Source organism: Girardinichthys multiradiatus, chromosome 2 (genome assembly GCF_021462225.1).
Source record: "Girardinichthys multiradiatus isolate DD_20200921_A chromosome 2, DD_fGirMul_XY1, whole genome shotgun sequence".
Lineage (NCBI taxonomy): Eukaryota > Metazoa > Chordata > Actinopteri > Cyprinodontiformes > Goodeidae > Girardinichthys > Girardinichthys multiradiatus.
In genome coordinates, this window is record NC_061795.1 from 31424371 (window position 1) to 31447307 (window position 22937).

At 38.1% G+C, this 22937-nt stretch overlaps 2 protein-coding genes across 5 annotated transcripts in view; one reads left to right on the forward strand and one right to left on the reverse strand.

Moving 5' to 3' along the window:
- Nucleotides 1-5083, forward strand: part of frmd4a (FERM domain containing 4A) — an 81341-nt gene extending 76258 nt beyond the window's left edge. The window contains exons 24-25 of one of the 3 annotated variants that reach the window (XM_047381954.1): nt 207-278; nt 1661-5083. In XM_047381954.1, coding sequence (XP_047237910.1) covers nt 207-276 — 70 coding nt within the window. In that variant the 3' untranslated portion in view covers nt 277-278; nt 1661-5083. Of the gene's footprint in view, nt 1-206; nt 286-1660 lie in introns of all 3 variants that reach the window. The other 2 variants (XM_047381946.1, XM_047381939.1) reach the window with 2 other exon arrangements.
- Nucleotides 5084-8983: 3900 nt separating this feature from the next.
- Nucleotides 8984-21610, reverse strand: si:dkey-30c15.13 (uncharacterized protein LOC558731 homolog). Of its 2 annotated transcripts, none has more exons than XM_047350784.1 (7): nt 21464-21610; nt 21187-21354; nt 20027-20137; nt 19881-19937; nt 19698-19808; nt 19417-19563; nt 8984-9532 (listed from the first exon to the last, which is right to left on the reverse strand). In XM_047350784.1, the coding sequence occupies exons 2-7, from the start codon at nt 21352-21354 to the stop codon at nt 9479-9481; spliced, it is 648 nt and encodes a 215-aa protein (XP_047206740.1). In that variant the 5' UTR covers nt 21464-21610; the 3' UTR covers nt 8984-9478. The 2 variants fall into 2 exon arrangements, with proteins under 2 accessions (XP_047206740.1, XP_047206749.1); XM_047350793.1 differs by having other exon boundaries at nt 21187-21380.
- Nucleotides 21611-22937: the final 1327 nt, after the last annotated feature.

Sequence of the window (22937 nt, forward strand, 5' to 3'; positions counted from 1 at the left end):
CAATTTATTTTTCTGTTTCATTGTTAACTCACTGCATTCCTATTCCTTCATCAATCTTTTTTCACAATCGTCTGCCTCTCACTCTGTTCGACTTTTCCTTTTGGACATCCATCCTGTCACTTAATATTTGTCGTTTCTCTCTCTTTTGTCTTTCTGTCTTTACTAACCCCCCTTTCCTTATGTGTGTGTCCTCTCTCCTGGTTTAGAGGCACAGCAGACAGCTCTCCTACTGAGGACGTCTGTCAGTCTCCCCCTCAGCCCAGCTCTGACGCATAGAGGTACCGTGTAAGCATTAGTAGTAAAACAGCAATAGCATAAGAGGATTTTGGAAGAAAATGGCTTTAAATTAGGATATGTGCCATTAGTACAAAAACTTTCTAGGAATCAGACTGTTGTGCATAGTGGTTTTATTTGAGTTCAATATTTAGATCTGTTTGATATTAGAAATGAACTGATCAGAATTTTGTGGCCAATTACCAATCGCTTTGACCTACTAATACCAAATTTTGTGGATTGATTTCCATAGAATAGCTATAATACTTTCTGGCTTTACTGCTTTTAGTGGCTATTAAGTAAATTTTATTTATTTATGTTGTTATGGTTCAAATCATAGACAGTTATGTGGAAAATATAATCAAACAATCCAGTAAAATCCAGTTATATAGACAGATTTAAAGTTAGTTATATACAGTGATCCTAGTTAAAATACATTGCAATCGAATTCAGCCTATAATGCCTATTAGTAAAAAAACGTATCAACCTTATGAAGCCAGGTTGATTGGATCAAGCCATTAACTTTAGTAGCTGCTTATATTGGGACCAAAGGTAAAACTATTCTTACTATTTTTCTCTAAAATGATTACGATTATTTTCAGACAAGACATAATTATGATAGAGTTGACATTTAAAATTGCCTTCAGCAGCTTATATGAGCGATTAGCATCACAAACACAGCAGTTGCCATGTGTATATTCTACATAGTGTTGATCCTTACCTTAAGTCTTAAGATTTTTCAACTCCACCATGTAGCATGACACATTAAGGCTGAGGGCTGAAACAGAACACCTTTTCTGTATTTCTTTCGTCCTTCCTGTTATCAGCTGAAAATCTTCCTCTCTCTCACTCCCTTGCAGCTTGAATGAGCTGCAAACTAGGGCAAAATCAATTTAAAGTTTTATATTTGATCCTTGGTGATATTTATAGTGATAACAATAAAAGTGATTATAAAAGTATTTAAAATCCATAACTGCATAGAGTCAGAGCCTCAGGCTCCAAAAACTGTTTTGGTTTCTGTCTGGCTTATCACCAGTGAAAGCCGATCAATGCAACACAGTTTGTGTTACAACAGTTAATGATCTGTAAACAGATCGCTTGCTGACTGCTTGTTATCCACAACAGGGTCTGACAATTTGAAGAGTTTACTTGTCTTGTTGTTCATTGGTGGAGTTACTGCATGCGTGCCGTGCTGTTTCTGTGGCTGTACCTGATCTTTGCATGCGCTCAGCTTTGTTCTGACTGTGATGCCTCGCTGTGGTTCACTCCTCAAAGGATTTATTCATGAAATACTTTACATTGCATAGAAACTCAGAACCTGTTGGCCATTTTAGTATTTATAACCACTTCTCTGCAGTCATTGATCCTGTTCTTTCTTCCTCTGTAGGTCTTTTAGTGACAGCTGTTTTCTCAGAAGCCCCCTGTGCTCAGAGCTGGCAGATGTGCAGTGGTACGGAAAAGACAAGGCCAAACCTGGGACATTGGTCTGAGACCTCCCTTGTATGGCCTACAAAACAATCTGTTTTCCTCTTTGTCCCTCACTGCTACCCATCGACAACCAACAACCTCATCCAGCCCAGACCTGACCCCATACAAGCCTCTGTCCCTCCCCGAGTTTCACCACCTGTTTTTTATGGCCTGTCTATCACAGCTCAGCTGGACAGGGACGCACTCGCTGGGCTTTGATAAGGGCTGGTTTGTCAAGATAGACTGAGAAGTGTTGAAGTGTGTCCCCCCATCCTTACAACACTATAGAGTTCTTTCTTTAGTCAGTGTCTGGAGCACACATGCAAGGGGACAAGAGCGTGAAAGGACAGAGCACAGAAGAATATCAGAAACACAATAAACCCAACAACGGCTGGTCGACGGCCTGTTTTATACCGCATCCTGCACCGCTTCAGTGCCAGCCACCCAGTCTGAAGATACATGCTGGATTTGAGCCACCGGTCTCCTAACGAACTGTATTGCATTATGTTATTCCCATAAAAATTGTTTCCTTAATTTCTTTATGCATACTTACAAGAAGAGAAAATTTCAGATATTTGTAGGAATAACTGGTAACATAATTCCCAGGTAGATGTCATAACAGAGTAGCCAGTCAGCAATACGTGAGTGAACCCCTGGTAACCATATTAGGATGTTGTCTAGGAGAGACACAGACGAGGACTATAGCAATAAAGAACACTGTAAAAGGTTTTCAAGTGGTTTTATTCAACAGTGAAACTTAAACAAGCCTTTTTCCTAAAGCTTGGAGTGAAGGATCTTTACTGTTATTGGTAGGATTTGGAGTTGGATCTTTTTGGATATGGCCTTGATCTGCAGTTCTTTGGACTTGAACTTTGGCCACAAGGTTATCAGTCTCAGAAGAGAACCATACAGGTGCATCTCAATAACTTAGAATATTGTCTACAAGCAATTTTTCTTGTCAGAAATTTCAGTTCAAAAATTGAAGCTCATATATAGATTTGTTACAAACCTGTTATCATATTTCTAGTTCATTTCTGTTTATTTTGATAATTCTGGCTCTATGGGGTTCAGGTCAAGGCAGTTTGCTGGTCAATTAAGCACAGTGATATCACAGTTATTAAAGCAGAAGTACTTTTGGCAGAAGATCCAGATGCCAAGTCCTGCTGGAGAATGAAATCAGCATCTACATTAAGTTTTTACGCAGAGAGAAGCAGGAAGTGCTCTAAAATGTCCTGGTAGACAGCTGCTCTGACTTGAAAACAGTGGACCTACACCAGTAGATGACGCGGCTCCCCAAATCATCACTTACTGTGGAAACTTTACGCTGGACCTCAAGCGACCTGGATGCCAGTGCCTCTCCACTCTTCCTGAAACATAATACCTTTTCAATGATAATATATTTCTTTGGGATGCACCTGTATGAGGTCAGAGCACAGGGTTTATCGGAGACATTGTTCTGGTTACATCCAGTCACAGACACTGTACTGTTTTGTTTCAGGTTTTCCACCTTTTAATTTGTCATCACCTCACAGTAGAATATAATTGTTAAAGTCTGTTTGTTCTACCTTAGAGTTTCATCTTGAAGCTGCTCAGTGACTGTTGTGAACTGTTTGTATGGTGTGGCCCCTACTTTTGTCCTCCAGTTTTAATTCAAACCCATGTTTATTCTGCTGTCTGTTGATCCCTTTATAGCGCTGTGTTTTCTGCCCATCCTCTGAGCAAGTTTCACACAGGCTGGTGCTCTGCATTTGTACTGTAACTTACAATCGAACCTATTTCAGACATAAAACGGACTCCATCCAGTCTCCTCTGTCTGAAGCCATTCTATAAAACAGCAGCCAGGAAACACTCAACAAATCCAACTTCTTTTATTTAAATATACTCCTGTCTGAAAGCACAACATTTACAGTATATTTAGGCTGGACCTGCAGTTACTGTGTTCTCTTATCAAGTGTAACCATTAACGTTTCGGTCAGAAAAAGCCACCCTCTCAGTGCAAAAGAGAAGATATGGCCAGAGGTGAGCAATATTTATAAATCCTTATAACTCCTGTCCCAATCAAACATTCAGAACAGGGTTAGAAAAGCACACCTGGTCTTTAAACCAGTTTCCCACATGTCGCTGACAAATCCCAGTGGTGCAAAAATAATACCCTCCATTGTTTGTTGTAGCACAAAATTGTAATTTATTAAATGTTTATTTTTCAAATATGACCCTTATGACATGAATATGGTTTAATCATATTGTTTCATTAAAACTGGATCAAAGATTTGCTGTTTTGTTTGGTTGCCTGCGAATGGTACGAATCTCATGATGCCCTTCATAATGTTGTGTTTCCCTAATAAGTTAAACGTTTAAACAACTTCCAGCTCTAAGTTATTTTAACAAGCAGGTGCAGCCCACTCTCTAGGTGCATGTCTACTCCTCCAATAGTCATCCATCCTTGCTTGGTCAATTTTAATACGTCTTTATGCAAGATTAGAACCAGCAATCATGTTTAGCATCTGATAGAGAGCAGTCAGGTTTGATTTCCCCCTATTAATGTCAAAGCATTAGTTTGTGTGCTAAAGATCACCCAATCTCATGCATGCAAATCCACTGACAAAAGACCTCAAATGCAGCACCACTTCTCCTCCTGCTAAAATGAACTGTTATTGTTAAATCGTGTTAATCAGATCCCCACAAAGAACTGTTTCGATCCTACTATAACCTCTGACCTCTGAGCTTGTTGTAAACCAGTGTCAAAACCTTCTGTAATTCCACAAAACAAACTTTCCCTGCCCCATGATCATGTTTGAGGATTTGTGTAATACTCCAACACAGAGGAGTATTTTCACGTATGTTCAGAGAGAAGCTGTTAGGGTTTGTGGGCTTTTTAACTCACATTCTTTGTTTTAACATTTTATATGAACCAGTATTTCAGTTTTTTTCCTAACACTGAAAAACCCTTTCAGGTGCTACAAAATGACCAGTTACTGCTTTGTCACGTAGGATCTAGACATCTGTCCATTCTTACAGATAGTCAAAATGAAGCTTATTTTAACTGGCAGTTTAACATTAGACCACCTCCTTAACCAGACAATAGAGCATGTAACTTGAGTTTATCAGTTCTCTTCAGCTGTAATATTACATTAAAGGGGTTGTAGAAAAAAACGTGGAATTGATTTAAAAAAAAAAAAACAGAATTCCACCGTTAATTTATTCTTTTTTTCTATTAAGAATTTGTATAGTAACTTTACATTTTGCAAAACTGTGTTGTTGGAAATTAATGCTGAATTTTCAAGATGAGAAGCCGTGGTGGTTCCTGAGAGTAAGAAAATAAATTATTGATGAATGTTCTCAAGATGATGCCTCTCTGTTGTCTTTTTTTCTCAGTAAAGAAAACCTCCAGGCCCTTTAGCTAAGAGGTCACAGTTTCACACCTGTCAAAGGGAATCCCAACATGAAGTCGTCCCTTCCGCTCCACCAGACACGCTCACTCATGGCTTCACAGTCACTTCCCTCTCACAGGATTTCCTTCTGAGTCAGTGGAAGAACAAACATAAAAGACGTGACTCTGCAGACCACAAAGCTAAAGTTTTTCCCTGAATCATTTTCACTTCACCCTCGTATCGTTCTGTTGTGTGAATCCCAACAGTATATTAACATTACGCTATTATGTGAACAACAGTTGTATGGGACGGACCAACACAAAGCTGTGTCTTAATTGTGAAATAGAAGGGCAATGACACATGGTTTTAAAATTGTTGACCATTCTTCACAAAATTGCTGAAGCTTACATTGAATGAAAAACATCAGTTTTCCAGTATGATGATTCACAACCAGGATACAGCTGAAATCAGACATTTACATAAACTATATAAAAGTACACACCTTTTGTGTCAATGTCTGATGTTAAAAAAAGAGTAATCATTTTCTGTTTTAGGTCAGTTAAGATTACAACAATTTTTTCCATTTGCTTAATGTGATAGTAATTAAAGAGAGAATAGTGTAAAGAATGTTTTATTCACTTTCTTGAGTCATAGGTTTACTTACACTAAGGTAATTACACCTCTAACCAGTCAGCGTCTTTGTAAGCCGCTGATTGGTTATTTCACAGTGTTTGAGATAATTGGAGGCACACTTGTGGGTGTACTTTAATTCCACACCTTGAACACAACTCATCCTTCTGTGACATCATAGGAAATTCAAAGGAAATCAGCCACAACATTAAGAACAGTGGACCTCCACTAGTCAGGTTATCCTTTGGTACAAATTCTAGGTTCCTGAATGTGCCAAATTCATCTGTTTAAAGAATTTACTCAATGACAAACAGCATGATGTCCAGCCATAATATCAATCAGGAAGAAAAGGTTCAGTGTTCCAAAGATTAATATACTTTGGTATGAACTATGTTTATCAACCTCAGAAGGCAAGCAAAAGACCTGAAGATGCTGGCTGAAACTGTTATTATTCACAATGAAACAAATCAGGTACACACATGGACTGGAAAGCCACTTAGGGAGGAAGAAGCCATTGCTCTACAAGCAACATAAAAATTATAGATTGCAAATGCACCCAGTGTTAAAGATTATTTTTTGGAGACATGTTTTGTGATCTCATGACAAAAACTGTTGTGTTTGGCCATGTTGATCCTCATAATGTTAGATTTCGAAAGAAAAAAGGAGGAAATCTTGCAAGCCAGTTGTCAGGTTTGCAAAACACGATTAGGTAGAAATATTAAAGCATCATCTTGAGACATTAGTCAGGAAGTTAAAACCTGGAAACAAACGGGTCTTCCAAATGGACAATGAACCCAAGCAAAGGTTTGACAAACAGTGGCCATCACAAAGCCCTGATCTCAGACCCATAGAGCTTGTGTGGGTAATTTTGTATGTAAACATCTGAATTTAAAAGTTAAAAAGAATTCCTCAAAAAATCCCTCTCATTACAGGGGTTGGACAATGAAACTGAAACACCTGTCATTTTAGTGTGGGAGGTTTCATGGCTAAATTGGACCAGCCTGGTAGCCGGACTTCATTGATTGCACATTGCACCAGTAAGAACAGAGTGTGAAGGTTCAATTAGCAGGGTAAGAGCACAGTTTTGTTCAAAATATTGAAATGCACACAACATTATGGGTGACATACCAGAGTTCAAAAGAGGACAAATTGTTGGTGCCCGTCTTGCTGGCGTATCTGTGATCAAGACAGCAAGTCTTTGTGATGTATCAAGAGCCACGGTATCCAGGGTAATGTCAGCATACCACCAAGAAGGACGAACCACATCCAACAGGATTAACTGTGGATGCAAGAGGAAGCTGTCTGAAAGGGATGTTCGGGTGCTAACCCGGATTGTATCCAAAAAACATAAAACCACGGCTGCCCAAATCACGGCTGAATTAAATGTGCACCTCAACTCTCCTGTTTCCACCAGAACTGTCCGTCGAGAGCTCTACAGGGTCAATATACACGGCCGGGCTGCTATAGCCAATCTTTTGGTCACTCATGCCAATGCCAAACGTCGGTTTCAATAGTGCAAGGAGCGCAAATCTCGGGCTGTGGACAATGTGAAACATGTATTGTTCTCTGATGAGTCCACCTTTACTGTTTTCCCCACATCCGGGAGAGTTACGGTGTGGAGAAGCCCCCCCTAAAGAAGCGTACCACCCAGACTGTTGCATGCCCAGAGTGAAGCATGGGGGTGGATCAGTGATGGTTTGGGCTGCCATATCATGGCTTTCCCTTGGCCCAATACTTGTGCTAGATGGGCTGCCAAGGACTACCGAACTATTCTTGAGGACCATGTGCATCCAATGGTTCAAACATTGTATCCTGAAGGCGGTGCCGTGTATCAGGATGACAATGCACCAATACACACAACAAGACTGGTGAAAGATTGGTTTGATGAACATGAAAGTGAAGTTGAACATCTCCCATAGCCTGCACAGTCACCAGATCTAAATATTATTGAGCCACTTTGGGGTGTTTTGGAGGAGCGAGTCAGGAAACGTTTTCCTCCACCAGTATCACGTAGTGACCTGGCCACTATCCTGCAAGAAGAATGGCTTAAAATCCCTCTGACCACTGTGCAGGACTTGTATATGTCATTCCCAAGACGAATTGGCGCTGTATTGGCCGCAAAAGGAGGCCCTACACCATACTAATAAATTATTGTGGTCTAAAACCAGGTGTTTCAGTTTCATTGTCCAACCCCTGTATTTCTGACATTGAGAAACTAGAAACAATGTTGATAATCCTGACGTAAAACAACAAAAGTTTAGTCTGGTTTAATGTCATACAGTAAAAAAAGGTCTTGTGTTATTTTGATACTGGGTATGTAAACATCTGGTTTTCAATGTATTTCTGGACTTTGACTGGACCATTCTGCTGAATGTTTAGAGTTTATGTCCTCCTAGAAGGTGAACCCATGTCCCATTCTCAAGTCTCAAAAAGATTCTTTAACAGAGTGCATTATATTTAGCTCCATCCATCTTCTCATCAACCCTGAGTAACTTTACATCCCACTAGAGAAAAGCATTCCCCCAGCATGACGCTGCCACCACCATATTTCACTGTGGGGTTCGTGCTTTCAGAATGATTTACAATTAATTTCCTCTAACCCTAAAACAACTGGTAGCATTGGATTATTTTAGGGGTATCAGAGTAAAGGAAACTGAATTCTAATCAATGCTTTTCAGATTGTTATTTGGAGAAAAAAAAACGTTTAAACCACCCACTTCACAATCTTGAGCTATTTTGTATTGTTCTATCTCAGAAAATGCCAAGAAAGCACACAGAGGTGTGTGGTTGTGAAATGATCACATATGAAAAGCTGTGAGGTAAGAACACTCTTGCAACACAGAGGCTCATCCTGCTCTGTTTTGTACTACAGTTCTGTGTGTATTAATCCCATCTTTCTCTTTGTATTCAGTGGGTTCTCATTGCAGCCCTCCCAACCAAGCAACAGCTGGAAGCTATTAGTCAAACATGTCGTGAGAAAGTAGCTGCACTCTGATTTTTTTCACTCGTATAAGTCTATGCGTATCGGTGTGTGTGTGTGTGTGTGTGGAGGTGTGCGTACTTGCTACATGAATGGTCTGTGACCTTGTTATGTGTTCTTAATAAAATCCCTCATCACCAAAATGCTCAAACACACCACACCCTTCACTACATCTGCAGAACACTCTAGTGTACAGTAACTGTAGATGTCTCCAAGTTATTGAGCATAAGTCTGTCCACCATTTAGTTTAAATCAATAGAAATATTGGTTTTCGGTTTTATTAGGCAGATTTACACCTGTTTCTTTATTTCAGCTTTTTTATTTGCTCATACTTTTTCTTCTTACTCGTGAATTTGGTTTAGGTTTTGAAATAAAAGTCCAGTTTCACAGAATGGGAATGAATCAGGGTCTCTGGCTGTAGACAACATTAACAACGTTGCCATCTAGTGTCTATCTCAAAGCAACGTTTGGGAAAATGAAAAGAAAACTTTCAAATTGGGTCCATCTCAAAGGATTAAACAGAGACATTTTAGCCAAAAATCTGCATTTAAACATTTCATTTCCTAACCTGCTTATGATTTCAGATCACTATGATCTAAAGCTTTTGTGAGGTGATAGTGTGTCCATTTTCAATTGATTAAAATGTTTTTCATATCCAGATGGCATTTTCTCCAGAGGGTCTTGCTAGCAACCGTAACTTAGTTTACAAATGATATGCACATAAATGAATCTGAAGATTATTTCCTTCCATTGAGTTTTACAGATTCAGGTCTTCTTGTTCCACCAGAAGCTCACTCGTATCCTCTGGATCCTGTTAGGAAAATCAATCAAAACCACATTAAATCCCTAGGTTTGTCACTGATGGAAATTTAGAAGGTTTTGCTGCTAAATTATCAAGGGCCAAAATTCCAAAAATGCAATAAAATAATAAGATGTTAAATAAATATTCAAATGCATAATCTAAATTGGAAATTCATAAATAAATGTACCTCATATTATTTAAATGCTTAAGTCATTTACTACAAACGTAGGAAAATATGACAATAATTGACTCCATTGAAGTGTATTTCCTTTTTAAAACTTTCATTTTAAAAACCTACCAAAAGTGGAAATGTATAAATAAAATACATATACAGTTGAAACAACATTCACTTTACATACACTATAAGACACATAACCTCTTTTATTACTCACTGACATTAAATCAGGCTGATTTAGGTCAGCTAGGATAAACAAAATTCTTGTTTTAATATTTTTAAATGCCATATTCATGGGAAAGATCATTTTGTTTACATACGTCTCCTTAGTATTTAGTAAACGTATTTAGTATAGTCACACCTATATAACAAACCTATATAACACACACACACACACACACATATATATATATATATATATATATATTCTTTGAGTTTTAACTGCCTCTCCATCTTTCTTATCTATCTATCTATCTATCTATCTATCTATCTATCTATCTATCTATCTATCTTTCTATCTATCTATCTATCTATCTATCTATCTATCTATCTATCTATCTATCTATCTATCTATCTATCTATCTATCTATCTATCTATCTATCTATCTATCTATCTATCTATCTATCTATCTATCTATCTATCTATCTATCTATCTATCTATCTATCTATCTATCTATCTATCTATCTATCTATCTATCTATCTATCTATCTATCTATCTATCTATCTATCTATCTATCTATCTATCTATCTATCTATCTATCTATCTATCTATCTATCTATCTATCTATCTATCTATCTATCTATCTATCTATCTATCTATCTATCTATCTATCTATCTATCTATCTATCTATCTATCTATCTATCTATCTATCTATCTATCTATCATGGTCAGAGAAGTGAGAAACAAATTAAGGACCTGACTGAAATCCTTAGAGGGTGAACATATGAACTGCAGCGAAACCAATACCCTAAACCAAATAGAAGAAACAAAACAAGAACTAAACAACATATATGAGAAAGAGATAGAGAAGAATGCAAAATTTACAGTTATTACAAAAACAGCCCAAAATCTAAAAAAAACTTCTCACTTGGAGAATCTGAAAACAACAGGTAAACTAATTGCTAAAGTGAAGCATTGTGACAGTAACAAACATCGTTAGATTTACCATCTATCGGAACATAGCAAAAGAAAACGTTTACCCCAGAAATAACAGAAATTTAAATAAATAAAGCAATATCAAGATTGAAAACAAATAAAATGCCAGGCACTGATGGTTACCCATCAGAGCTGTGTTAGCATTTCAGATTGATTCTAGTACCACAACTTAAAGAATGTTTTTTAAAAGGGGTAGAGACTGCTTTGTCTTAGAGACATGCAGCAAACTTAATCATCTCTAAATCAGGTAAAGATACAACTGAATGTAATTCATATCAACCTATACTGCTTTGAACATAGATTACAGACTATATGCATCCATCCTAGCAAAGAAAATGGAAAATATCATACCTGATTTAACTGATACGGACCAAACAGGTTTTGTTAAGGGAAGACAGACACAGGATAATGTTAAGCGTGCGCTCCATGACACTGCAGCTTTCTAAGAACAATGTAGGGATGGCACTGCCTTGCCTTAAGGATTATTACAATGCTCAGGCTGCTGGTGCAATCCTAACATTGAGGCGAAATGGATAGATCTGGAGCAGAGACAAATAGATTAACCGCTTTCATCTATCCTCAGGGACAGGAATACAGGTCCTTCTCAAAATATTAGCATATTGTGATAAAGTTCATTATTTTCTATAATGTCATGATGAAAATTTAACATTCATATATTTTAGATTCATTGCACACTAACTGAAATATTTCAGGTCTTTTATTGTCTTAATACGGATGATTTTGGCATACAGCTCATGAAAACCCAAAATTCCTATCTCACAAAATTAGCATATTATTAAAAGGGTCTCTAAACGAGCTATGAACCTAATCATCTGAATCAACGAGTTAACTCTAAACACCTGCAAAAGATTCCTGAAGCCTTTAAAACTCCCAGCCTGGTTCATCACTCAAAACCCCAATCATGGGTAAGACTGCCGACCTGACTGCTGTCCAGAAGGCCACTATTGACACCCTCAAGCAAGAGGGTAAGACACAGAAATAAATTTCTGAACGAATAGGCTGTTCCCAGAGTGCTGTATCAAGGCACCTCAGTGGGAAGTCTGTGGGAAGGAAAAAGTGTGGCAGAAAACGCTGCACAACGAGAAGAGGTGACCGGACCCTGAGGAAGATTGTGAGAAGGGCCGATTCCAGACCTTGGGGGACCTGCGGAAGCAGTGGACTGAGTCTGGAGTAGAAACATCCAGAGCCACCGTGCACAGGCGTGTGCAGGAAATGGGCTACAGGTGCCGCATTCCCCAGACCTGGGCTACAGAGAAGCAGCACTGGACTGTTGCTCAGTGGTCCAAAGTACTTTTTTCGGATGAAAGTAAATTCTGCATGTCATTCGGAAATCAATGTGCCAGAGTCTGGAGGAAGACTGGGGAGAAGGAAATGCCAAAATGCCAGAAGTCCAGTGTCAAGTACCTACAGTCAGTGATGGTCTGGGGTGTCGTGTCAGCTGCTGGTGTTGGTCCACTGTGTTTTATCAAGGGCAGGGTCAATGCAGCTAGCTATCAGGAGATTTTGGAGCACTTCATGCTTCCATCTGCTGAAAAGCTTTATGGAGATGAAGATTTCCTTTTTCAGCACGACCTGGCACCTGCTCACAGTGCCAAAACCACTGGTAAATGGTTTACTGACCATGGTATCACTGTGCTCAATTGGCCTGCCAACTCTCCTGACCTGAATCCCATAGAGAATCTGTGGGATATTGTGAAGAGAGCGTTGAGAGACTCAAGACCCAACACTCTGGATGAGCTAAAGGCCGCTATCGAAGCATCCTGGGCCTCCATAAGACATCAGCAGTGCCACAGGCTGATTGCCTCCATGCCACGCCGCATTGAAGCAGTCATTTCTGCCAAAGGATTCCCGACCAAGTATTGAGTGCATAACTGTACATGATTATTTGAAGGTTGACGTTGTTTGTATTAAAAACACTCTTCTTTTATTGGTCGGATGAAATATGCTAATTTTGTGAGATAGGAATTTTGGGTTTTCATGAGCTGTATGCCAAAATCATCCGTATTAAGACAATAAAAGACCTGAAATATTTCAGTTAGTGTGCAATGAATCTAAAATATATGAATGTTAAATTTTCATCATTACATTATAGAAAATAATGAACTTTATCACAATATGCTAATTTTTTGAGAAGGACCTGTATTCAAAAGGAAGGTCCAGCTAAACTTTCTAACTGGAGTACCGTCCCACCAGAAATTTTGTACCAAAAATGTGGAGATCAAGCACATGAAAAATCTACAAGAATATTGTAATGGGCTTCTTATAAATTAGACAGTAGTTCTGAACAATGAATTAAAAGAGGGATCAATTCTTACTGTAGCATCTCCACCCAAACACTTTCCAGCAACTTACAAAAACTTTGAATCTGGAGAATCGAGACTTCTACAAATACAATTAGGAACACACAAAAAATATTAAAGCTACTGAGGCTTTAGGTGTGATTAAGGTTTTGGTTGATATTATTAATAGAAAAGAAACAGCAGGCCTGCAGCAGGAAAGAGGCCACTAAATAATCTATGTTAAAACCAGATGGGAGAAAGATGCTAATGTAAATTTAACCGAAGAGGAATGGTTAACTATTTGTAAAACACAATCCACTACTAATAGTTCACACCACTGGAGAGAATTCCCCCAGAAAAATAGTTTGAGATGATGTATTACTCCAAAAATAAAGCATCTAATAAACAAGAACCCTGAGCTTGAGCATTGCTGGAGAATATACTTTATATATACCACATACTTTGGTGATTGTCCTATTATCTTCTCCTACTGGAGCAAAGTTATGGCTGCAATCAGATCCATTACCAGATCAAAGATTACCTTTATTTTTGATATAATATATTTAGGAAATATAGCAAGTGGGCTCCAGAGGAGGGGAAAGATACCTATTACTAATAGCTGGTAGTAAGAAAGGTATAGCAAAAAAATGGCTGGATAAAGAACCCCCAACAATCAATGATTGGAAAAAAAATTATTTGGTAAATACGCTGTATGGAACAAATTACATTTTCTTTAAGATATGCCACCATAAAGGGGGAAGAATATTGGAAAAACTGGATCTCATATAACAGCCCCAAGTAAGGTAAAAATAACTTTTTATTTATTTATTTTATTTATTTATTTTTGCCTGGACTCAACAGTCCTGCTGATTCAGTTTCAGTTTATTTATATAGCACCAATTCACAACACATGTTGTCTCAAGGCACTTCACAACAGTCAGGTACATACATTCCAATTAATCCTAACCATTGAACAGTGCAGTCAGATTCAGTTATTTATTCAAATTGGATAAAAAGTTTTTCTATCTAAGAAAACCCAGCAGATTGCATCAAGTCAGAGATTTGTAGCATTCACTCCTCCTGAATGAGCATGTAGAGACAGTGGACAGTCACTGGCGTTGACTTTGCAGCAATCCCTCATACTGAGCATGCATGTGGCAACAGTGGAGAGGAAAACTCCCTTTTAACAGGAAGAAACCTCCAGCAGAACCAGGCTCAGTGTGAGCGGCCATCTGCCACGACCGACTGGGGGTTTGAGAGAAAAGAGCATAGACACACAAAGAATATAGAACCACTGATCCAGGAGTACTTTCTATGGGAAGGAAAAGTAAATGTTAGTGGATGTAGCTCCTTTAGTCATTTCATCTAGAAAGAAAGAACAGATAAACTTTGAGCCAGTTTTCAAGGATAGAGTCTGAAAGAAACCACATAGAGTTAGTTACAGTAAAAGCTCAGTCAATTGCTATATCTAGGAGAGAGAAAGGGTTAAACACTGAAAGACGAGTAGGGGCACTAAGTAACATAATAAACTGATAAGGTTTGTCCAATTAGAGCCCACTGATGGCCATTGTTATACTAAAAACCACAAGGATTGGGATACCTCTCTCTTTCAGACTGATTATAACCATTGGAAAAGAGAAGGGGTCATACAGGTAGCAGAAATGAAGGGTGTGTTTGCACCTCAGCCATAACTGAGCCGGTTTAGGTTAAACCTGACTCCTCCTTACTCCATCCAACAGCGAGAACTTGGATGACTTTAAATTTTTTGCTTCTAAATTCAGACAAGACAGAAGTTGTCATCTTTGGAGCGGAGTCTTTAAAAAAGAAACTGCTTAGTCAATCACTTAACCTGGATGGCATTAAATTGACCTCCGGTAATAAAGTAAAAAACCTTGGTGTTACTTTTGACCAGGACATGTAATTTAAATCCCATATTAAACAGGTTTCTGGGATTTCCTTCTTTCACCTCCGGAACATTGCCAAAATTAGAAATATCCTATCCAGGAATGACGCTGAAAAACTAGTCCATGCATTTGTTACTTCAAGGCTGGACTATTGTAATTCTTTACTATCAGGATGTCCACAAAATGCAGTTAAAAGCCTTCAGCTGATTCAAAATGCTGCAGCAAGAGTTCTGATGAAAATTAAAAAGAGAGATCATATTTCTCCTACTTTAGCTTCCCTTCATTGGCTCCCTGTTAAATCCAGAATAGAATTTAAAATTCTCCTCCTCACTTATAAAGCCCTTAATGATCTAGCTCCATCATACATCAGATATCTGATTGTTCCATACGTTCCTAACAGGGCACTTCGTTCTCAGACTGAAGGTTTACTGGTGGTTCCTAGAGTCTCTAGAAGTAGAATGGGAGGCAGATCCTTTAGTTATCAGGCTCCTCTCCTGTGGAACCAGCTCCCAGTTTTAGTCTGTGAGGCAGACACCCTGTCTACTTTTAAGGCTAGGCTTAAAACTTTCCTTGTTGATAAAGCTTATAGTTAGAGTGGCTAAGGTTATCAGGGAGGGAGGAAGGCTCCCTCCCTGTTGGATGGAGTAAGGGACAGTCAGGTTTAGCCTAAACCGGCTCAGTTATGGTTGAGGTGCAAACACACCTTCCATTTCTGCTACCTGTATGACCCCTTCTTTTTTCCAATGGTTATAATTAGTCTGACAGAGGGAGGTATCCCAATCGTTGTGGTTTTTAGTCTAACAATGACTTTCAGTGGGACTCCTTTGTGGGGTTCCTTGAGACGACATTGCTGTAAATAAGAGCCGTTTAACTAAATAATCTGAACTGAAACTATCTCTGTAGTTATGCTGCTATAGGCTTAGGCAGCTGGAGGACATAATGACCACTTTCACCCTCTTCACTACATTCTCACACTACTCTCCAATTTTGCATTATTTGCTGTTATTTCAGCTTTTAACTTTGTTCTCTCTTTTCTTTTCCTAGAAGCTACACCTGGCCTGGTTCTGTGTCTACCTGTGACACCTTTCTGGAGAGGGGAATCGTCTGAGCTTCTGCTGGCAACAACTTAATGCTCACCCTCTACCGATGATCCACATAGCCCTGTCTTTTAGTGTTTAACCCTTTCTCTCTCCTAGACATGGAAATTGACTGAGCTTTTACTGTAACTAATTATATGTGCTCTCTTTCAGACTAACCTTGAAAACTGGCTCAGAGTTTATCTGTTCTTTCTTTCTAGGTGAAATGACTAAAGGAGCTACATTCATTAACATTTACTTTTCCTTCCCATAGAAAGTACTCTTGGCTCAGTGCTTCTTTGTTCTCTTTGTGTCTCTGCTCTGTTCTCTCTAACCCCCAGTCGGTCATGGCAGATGGCCACTTACACTGAGCCTGGTTCTGCTGGAGGTTTCTTCCTGTTAATGGGGAGTTTTTCCTCTCCACCCGTCGCTACATGCATGCTCAGTATGAGGGATTGCTGCAAAGTCACTGACTGAATCCAATCTGCTGGGTTTCCTTAGATAGAAAAACGTTTTATCCAATTTGAATAAATAACTGAATTTGACTGCACTGTTCGATGGTTAGGATTAATTGGAATGTATGTACCTGACTGTTGTGAAGTGCCTTGAGACAACATGTGTTGTGAATTGGCGCTATATAAATAAAACTGAATTGAATTGAATTGATGAGCTCTGAAGCCTGACTGAAACTCTTCAAACAGGTTATTGCTGTGTAAATGCTCACACATTTGATTAGCAACTATTTTCTCAAGAATTTTAGATAAGAATGGAAGATTGGATATAAGTCTATAATTTTTCAAGTCATCTCGATCAAGCGAAGGTTTCTTAAGTAAAGGTTTAATTACAGCTAACTTAAAAGCCTGTGGTACATATCCATTTACTAAGGATAGGTTAATCATATCCAAAATGGGGCTGGTAATCAGAGGGAACACTTCCTTAAATAATTTGGTTGGGATTGGGTCTAACATACAAGTTGAAGGTTTAGATGAAGCTAATATTTCTGATAACTCAGGAAGCTCCACAGGATCAAAACAGTTCAAACACAGATCAGGTTCTACAGTTACTTCCAATGTTATGTCACTTGCTGAGGATGAAGTAATCATCTTTGGGAGTACGTCAAAGATTTTCTTTTTAATAGACTCAATTTTATTTAAGAAGAATCCCATAAAGTCATGACTGCTAAGAGCTAAGGGAATGGATGGCTCAACAGAGCTATGACTCTGTGTAAGTTTAGCAACTGTACTAAAGAGAAACCTAGGATTATTCTTGTTCTCTTCTATTAATGATGAGAAATAAGCTGTTCTGGCTTGGCGAAGTGCCTTTTTATACAACAGTAGGCTATTTTTCCAGATTAAATAGGAATCCTCTAGGTGTGTAGAGTGCCATTTTCTCTCCAATTTTCTAACATTGTGCTTTAAAGTACGCAGCTCTGAATTAAACCAAGGAGCCAGTCTCCTATGAATAATTACCTTTTTTTTCAATGAGGCTGCATTGTCTAATGCATCACGCAATGATGAAGTAACACTATGAACAAGAGAATCAATTTGTGAAAGGGCAGAAACAGAATTATTGCACTCCACTGTGCTTTTCTGTGATAATGAGGAAATTAAAAGTGGAACAGATTATTTAAAGGTTGTTACAGCATTGTCTGATAATGATCTACTATAATTAAATTTTCTTTCAGGTGTGGAGTACTCAGTTAAATTAAACTCAAAGGTTATCAAAAAATGGTCAGACTGGACAGGGTTATGAGAGAATATTGTTATGTCTTTACACTCAATGCCATATGTCAGCACAAGGTCCAGAGAATGAAGACAAAGGTGGGTAGGTTTGTTAATGTTTTGATCAAAGCCAATTGAGTCTAAGATAACATTAAAGGCTATATTTAAGCTATCACTTTCAGTGTCAACATGAATGTTAAAATCCCCCACTATAATAACCTTATCTGTATTTAAAACTAAATCAGATAAAAGGTCTGAAAACTGATCTAAAAATTGAGAGTAAGGGCCTGGTGGACGGTACAAAACAACAAACAGAAGTGGTTTTAGTGCTTTGCAATTTGGATGAGGAAAACTAAGGATTAAATATTCAAAAGAGTTGTAGCTATTGGTCTGGGACTAATCAATAAATCGGACTGAAAGATGGTTGCTACTCCTCCTCCTCGCCCAGTAATTCGAGGAATGTGAAAATTTAAATAATTAGTAGGAGTTGACTCATTTATGGTAACATAATCCTCTTGTTGCAGCCAGATTTCTGTGAGGCAAAATCAATCAATCTGATTGTCACAAATCAGGTCACTAACTAACAAAGTCTTTGAAGAGAGAGATCTTATGTTCAGTAAGCCACATTTAATTGTTTTATTTTTCTTTTCGGTCTGAGTTGTGTTTATTTTTATGAGATTTTCCTGATTTCCTCCTTTTAGATTATTTTTTAATCTATTCAATTTTTGCCGTGGGCGAGACACTGTCTTAATAGGGCAATGGGTGGGTAGCAGTACAGAAGCTGCAGAAGGAGTGTTAAACTATGACCCTGCTTCCTGGTCTGAACCCTGGGTTGTCAGAGTTTTGGAGAACTAATAAATTCGGCCAGATTCCTAGAAAGAAGAGCTGCTCCATCCAAAGAGGGATGGATGCCGTCTCTCCGGATCAGACCAGGTTTTCCCCAAAATGTTCGCCAATTATCAATGTAGCCCACATTGTTTTCTGGACACCACCTAGACAGCCAGCGGTTGAATGACAGCATGCGGCTAAACATGTCGTCACTGGTCAGATCGGGGAGGGGACCAGAGAAAATTATGGAGTCCGACATTGTTTTGGCAAACTTACACACCGAAGCAACACGAACTTTGGTGACCTCCGATTGACGTAACCGGGTGTCATTACCGCCAGCGTGAATAACAATCTTACTGTATTTAGCCTTATCCTTATCCATTAAGGACTCTTAAAATAAAACTTATTAAAGCCACGATTCTTATGCACCCAGCTGTGGCCCACCTGTTTTTGCTCATACATAATTTTGTAGCCCTGCAGGCTTAACCCTACATGCTTTTGGATTTTCTTGTGTGTTATGATGACCCTGTCAGTTGGTATCTTCTTATTTTAAATTTTTTTATTTGTATTTGTTTCCAAACAACTGACTAAAACTGAAAACTTTTAGTCTGTTAAATGTGTTTTTTACACAGTGTATGAAAATATCTTGTTTCAACTGTAAACAACTATAAAGTGTTACTTTGGTACAGTGTTTGAATAAATAGTACAATATATCATTAGACATATGTACCTGTGAGATGCAGGTGTAGGCCTTAATATTGCGAGATCTGTAGCGGCGCAGGCCTCTCCAGCACAGGAACAGTATGTAGAACGTGCCCACGAAACACAGAGTGGTGAACACTATGTAGCTCACCTTCACAACATTTGAACCAGCCCGCTTATCATATAAAGATGGAAGATGGCAGAGAGTAGGAAAGCATAGCAGTATGTCACAATCTTATCATAACCTTACATATCATGAACGAATGGGTCAGTAAGAAAGGAAAGAATTTCTGGGCTTTTTAGATTTACCTGCTTGTACGAACTCAGGACCACAGGTTGCACAGAAGCAAGACTATTGGCCAGCAGAGCAGCAAATCCAAAAAGCAAACTGAAAACGTTCAGTGCCATGAGAATGATGATCTGTTTGGAGTGAAAAACAAGTTAAAACTTAGACAAAGCTCTGTCAGATATAACCAAAAGGACGCCGTTTACCTTTGTGTTGTTAGCTTTTCTCTGAGTCTCCATGGCTAGACAACCAGCAGCTACATACTGTAACATCACCAACAGTTAGGTTTAACCTCTCTCTCTGAAGTTTAACTTTGCTGAGTGAAAACATGGTAAAGTAGATACTGACTCACAGATAAGCTTGACCATACTGGGGTTACCATGATGACAGAACAGTCATACCTCACACACGCATGGCTCACTGTGGTCAGGATGCTAGCCAAGGCGCTGAGGACCTGGACCACCTGAAGGAAAACCCAAAATCAGATTTATAAAGCACAGTCCCAGCCAGAAGTTTACATCACGGGCAGTTGTCTGGGTGGAATGATTATACACGTTTTTAATAAGGTTGAGGTTAGTGCCATTTAATAAATGTAATTTATGCCTCTTTTCTCCATCCAAAAAACAGGGTTGATGTCTGCTTTCAGGTGATAGTCTTTGTTGGAACATCTAACTGGGTCCATCTATCAACCATCCAAACCGAATTGGTAAGAATAATCAGGAACAAAACACCCACCACCGAGGTAAAAGCCTAGTGCAAGATGCTGGAATATCAGTTACTCTTCACAGTGAGACAGGTTTAACCTCAACATGGACTGAAGGGGTGTTGACTAAGATAATAGCTGCTGCACCAAGATCCACACATTCAAGCTCTATTGGCATTTGACTTCTAGCTCATTGTTTTATGTTAAGGCAACACAAGAGTAGGATATGTGGCCCCAATGACTAAGTATGTTTTGAGGGAATCTAGGAGTATTGTACCAAATGTAAACATGGTGGGGGTAGCATTATGCTCAGGATTTTTCTCAAAGCTACTGGTACTGTTGTACTCCACAAAGTGGATAGGATAATTAAGATGTACCATCTCTAATTTGTTAAGTGTCCACTAAAGTCAATGACTACATGATTGAAAGAGCAGGACAGTGACCCAAGGACACATCAGGACTGGTTTTGTACTGGTGAAAAGCAAGCTAAAATTCAGTTTCTGGAATGGCTCAAACTTCAACCCTAGTGAAAATGTAAGGACCATTCTTAAAAGTACGGTCAGTGGTTGGAAGCCGGCCACTTTAAATAAGCTCCACCTTTTCTGATAAAAAAAACAGAAAAATATCAAGCCAGAATTATACCACCTTGATAAATGCTACAAAAAAGTCTGATTTAGTTTGTTTATTGTTGTTATTCAAATGTATCTTGAATACCTCAAAATTAAGATAATATTCATGTCCCTGTAGAGTGTTTGTAATATTCTTATTGGGTCTGTGATTTCGATGAGCAGAAGAAATCAGCATCTTACCCCAGTGACTAGAAGTCTTGAGTTAACCACAGTCCCAAACCAACGATGAATCCTAACATTTGTTAGATCCTCATTAATGGCATTACTGGTCTGGGTGGTGGGGCTGGGTGGAAGTGTCTCTTTAAAAAAAACATGGTACAGTCCCTCCTGAAACATGTTCTGCATCATCTGTTGTGGATGAAAAACATTAAAAGCTTAACAGGTTAAGGTGGTTGTAATTCCTATAGGGGAAAAAATGACATTAAATTTCACACATAATTCCATATTCACTGCTTACCTTTGCTGGAAGTTGTTCACTTTTACTTCTTTTACCCACAGGTCTTCATGCCAAAAGAAAATGTCAGATTACTGAGATAAGAATGAACAAATTTTATAAAACCTTTTCTCATTGTTTCTCAGTCCTTAGTGTGGCACAGCACTGTAAATCTATGGTGTCAAAGTTCACCTGAGTTGGAAGATAATGAATGACTAAAGTTCATTCTTAAGAGAGAGATTCAGGAAAAGTCATTGGCCAGGAATTGGCATGTCATCACCTTAGGGGAGGGATTACATCAAAGCCTTGGTTTCATTTCCAGAGCATTTTATTTTTTAATGTGAAACCTTATAGAATGTGATGAAAAAAATAGTTCATATCATCCTATGAACCTAATAAAATACAAGATCCTAAAGGCTAATAGTTAAAATTGATAAAAAGTATTTTAACACAAAAATAGGTTCACTCTTAGGTAATTAGGTGTTCCAAGTACTGCCTGAGAATGTCTTCCTTTTGAGATAATATTTAAGATCCTGAGGAATTATAAGAAGGGGTTGATTGCTGTAATGTCAATAAAGATTCTTCCATTGCAAACAGATATTTTTTTCTTTTTCAAAAATATTGACACCCCTTTTACCTTTTTTGTTTTATCTTTAGAGAGATGCCTATCCAGTGCTGCAATTTAATGGTTCAGATCAAAACATTTTCAGAGACCAGACCTAAATTCAATTGAGAAAATCTGTAAAAAAAAAACAAAAACAGAAACAGAAAAAAACATGTATAATTCTTTCTTGAATACCAGAGGTCAGGAACCTTTACAGCTCTGAGAGCCCTGTTTGCTCTTGGCCCAGCTAAACAAAAGTTAAAGCCACAAAAGCAACATGAAACAAATGTGCTTATTTTTGCAATATCTATTATGGAAAACTTGCTTAGATTTTTAAATTAATGAACAACTATTTTTATTTTTAAAATAAAGAAAATTCTCAAACATTTAAATAAAATAAATGAACACTGTTTTGATTGAACCTTCAGTTTTTATAGAAAATTATGTCAGAAAAGCACATAGTTTGTCAAAAGACAAAAAAGTTACTCAATTGAAAAGAATATTCCTAACACTATTAGTGTCATTCTTTGTGGAAATGCTATCTATATATTGCATGAAAACACCAAAAAACAACTGCCACATTTTTTTTATTAACTTATTAACTAAGTTGAAGCCACAGTGGAGGGTTTAAAGAGCCACCTGTGGCTATAACATTTATACAATCCTCAACAAATGCATAGAAAATTGAATTTGTACTTTGATAAAATTTAAAAAGTTTCAAGGACCATAAATACTATCCTAAGGCAGTGTAAGTCATTGATCATCACTTATTGGCAATAAACAAGTATGAAAAATAACTTGATAACAGAAGTTCATCAAAAACAATTTCTGTTTAAATATTATTGTGAATAAAGATTTCAGCAATAAAGTAGCACACAAAAGGATAATAGAAAG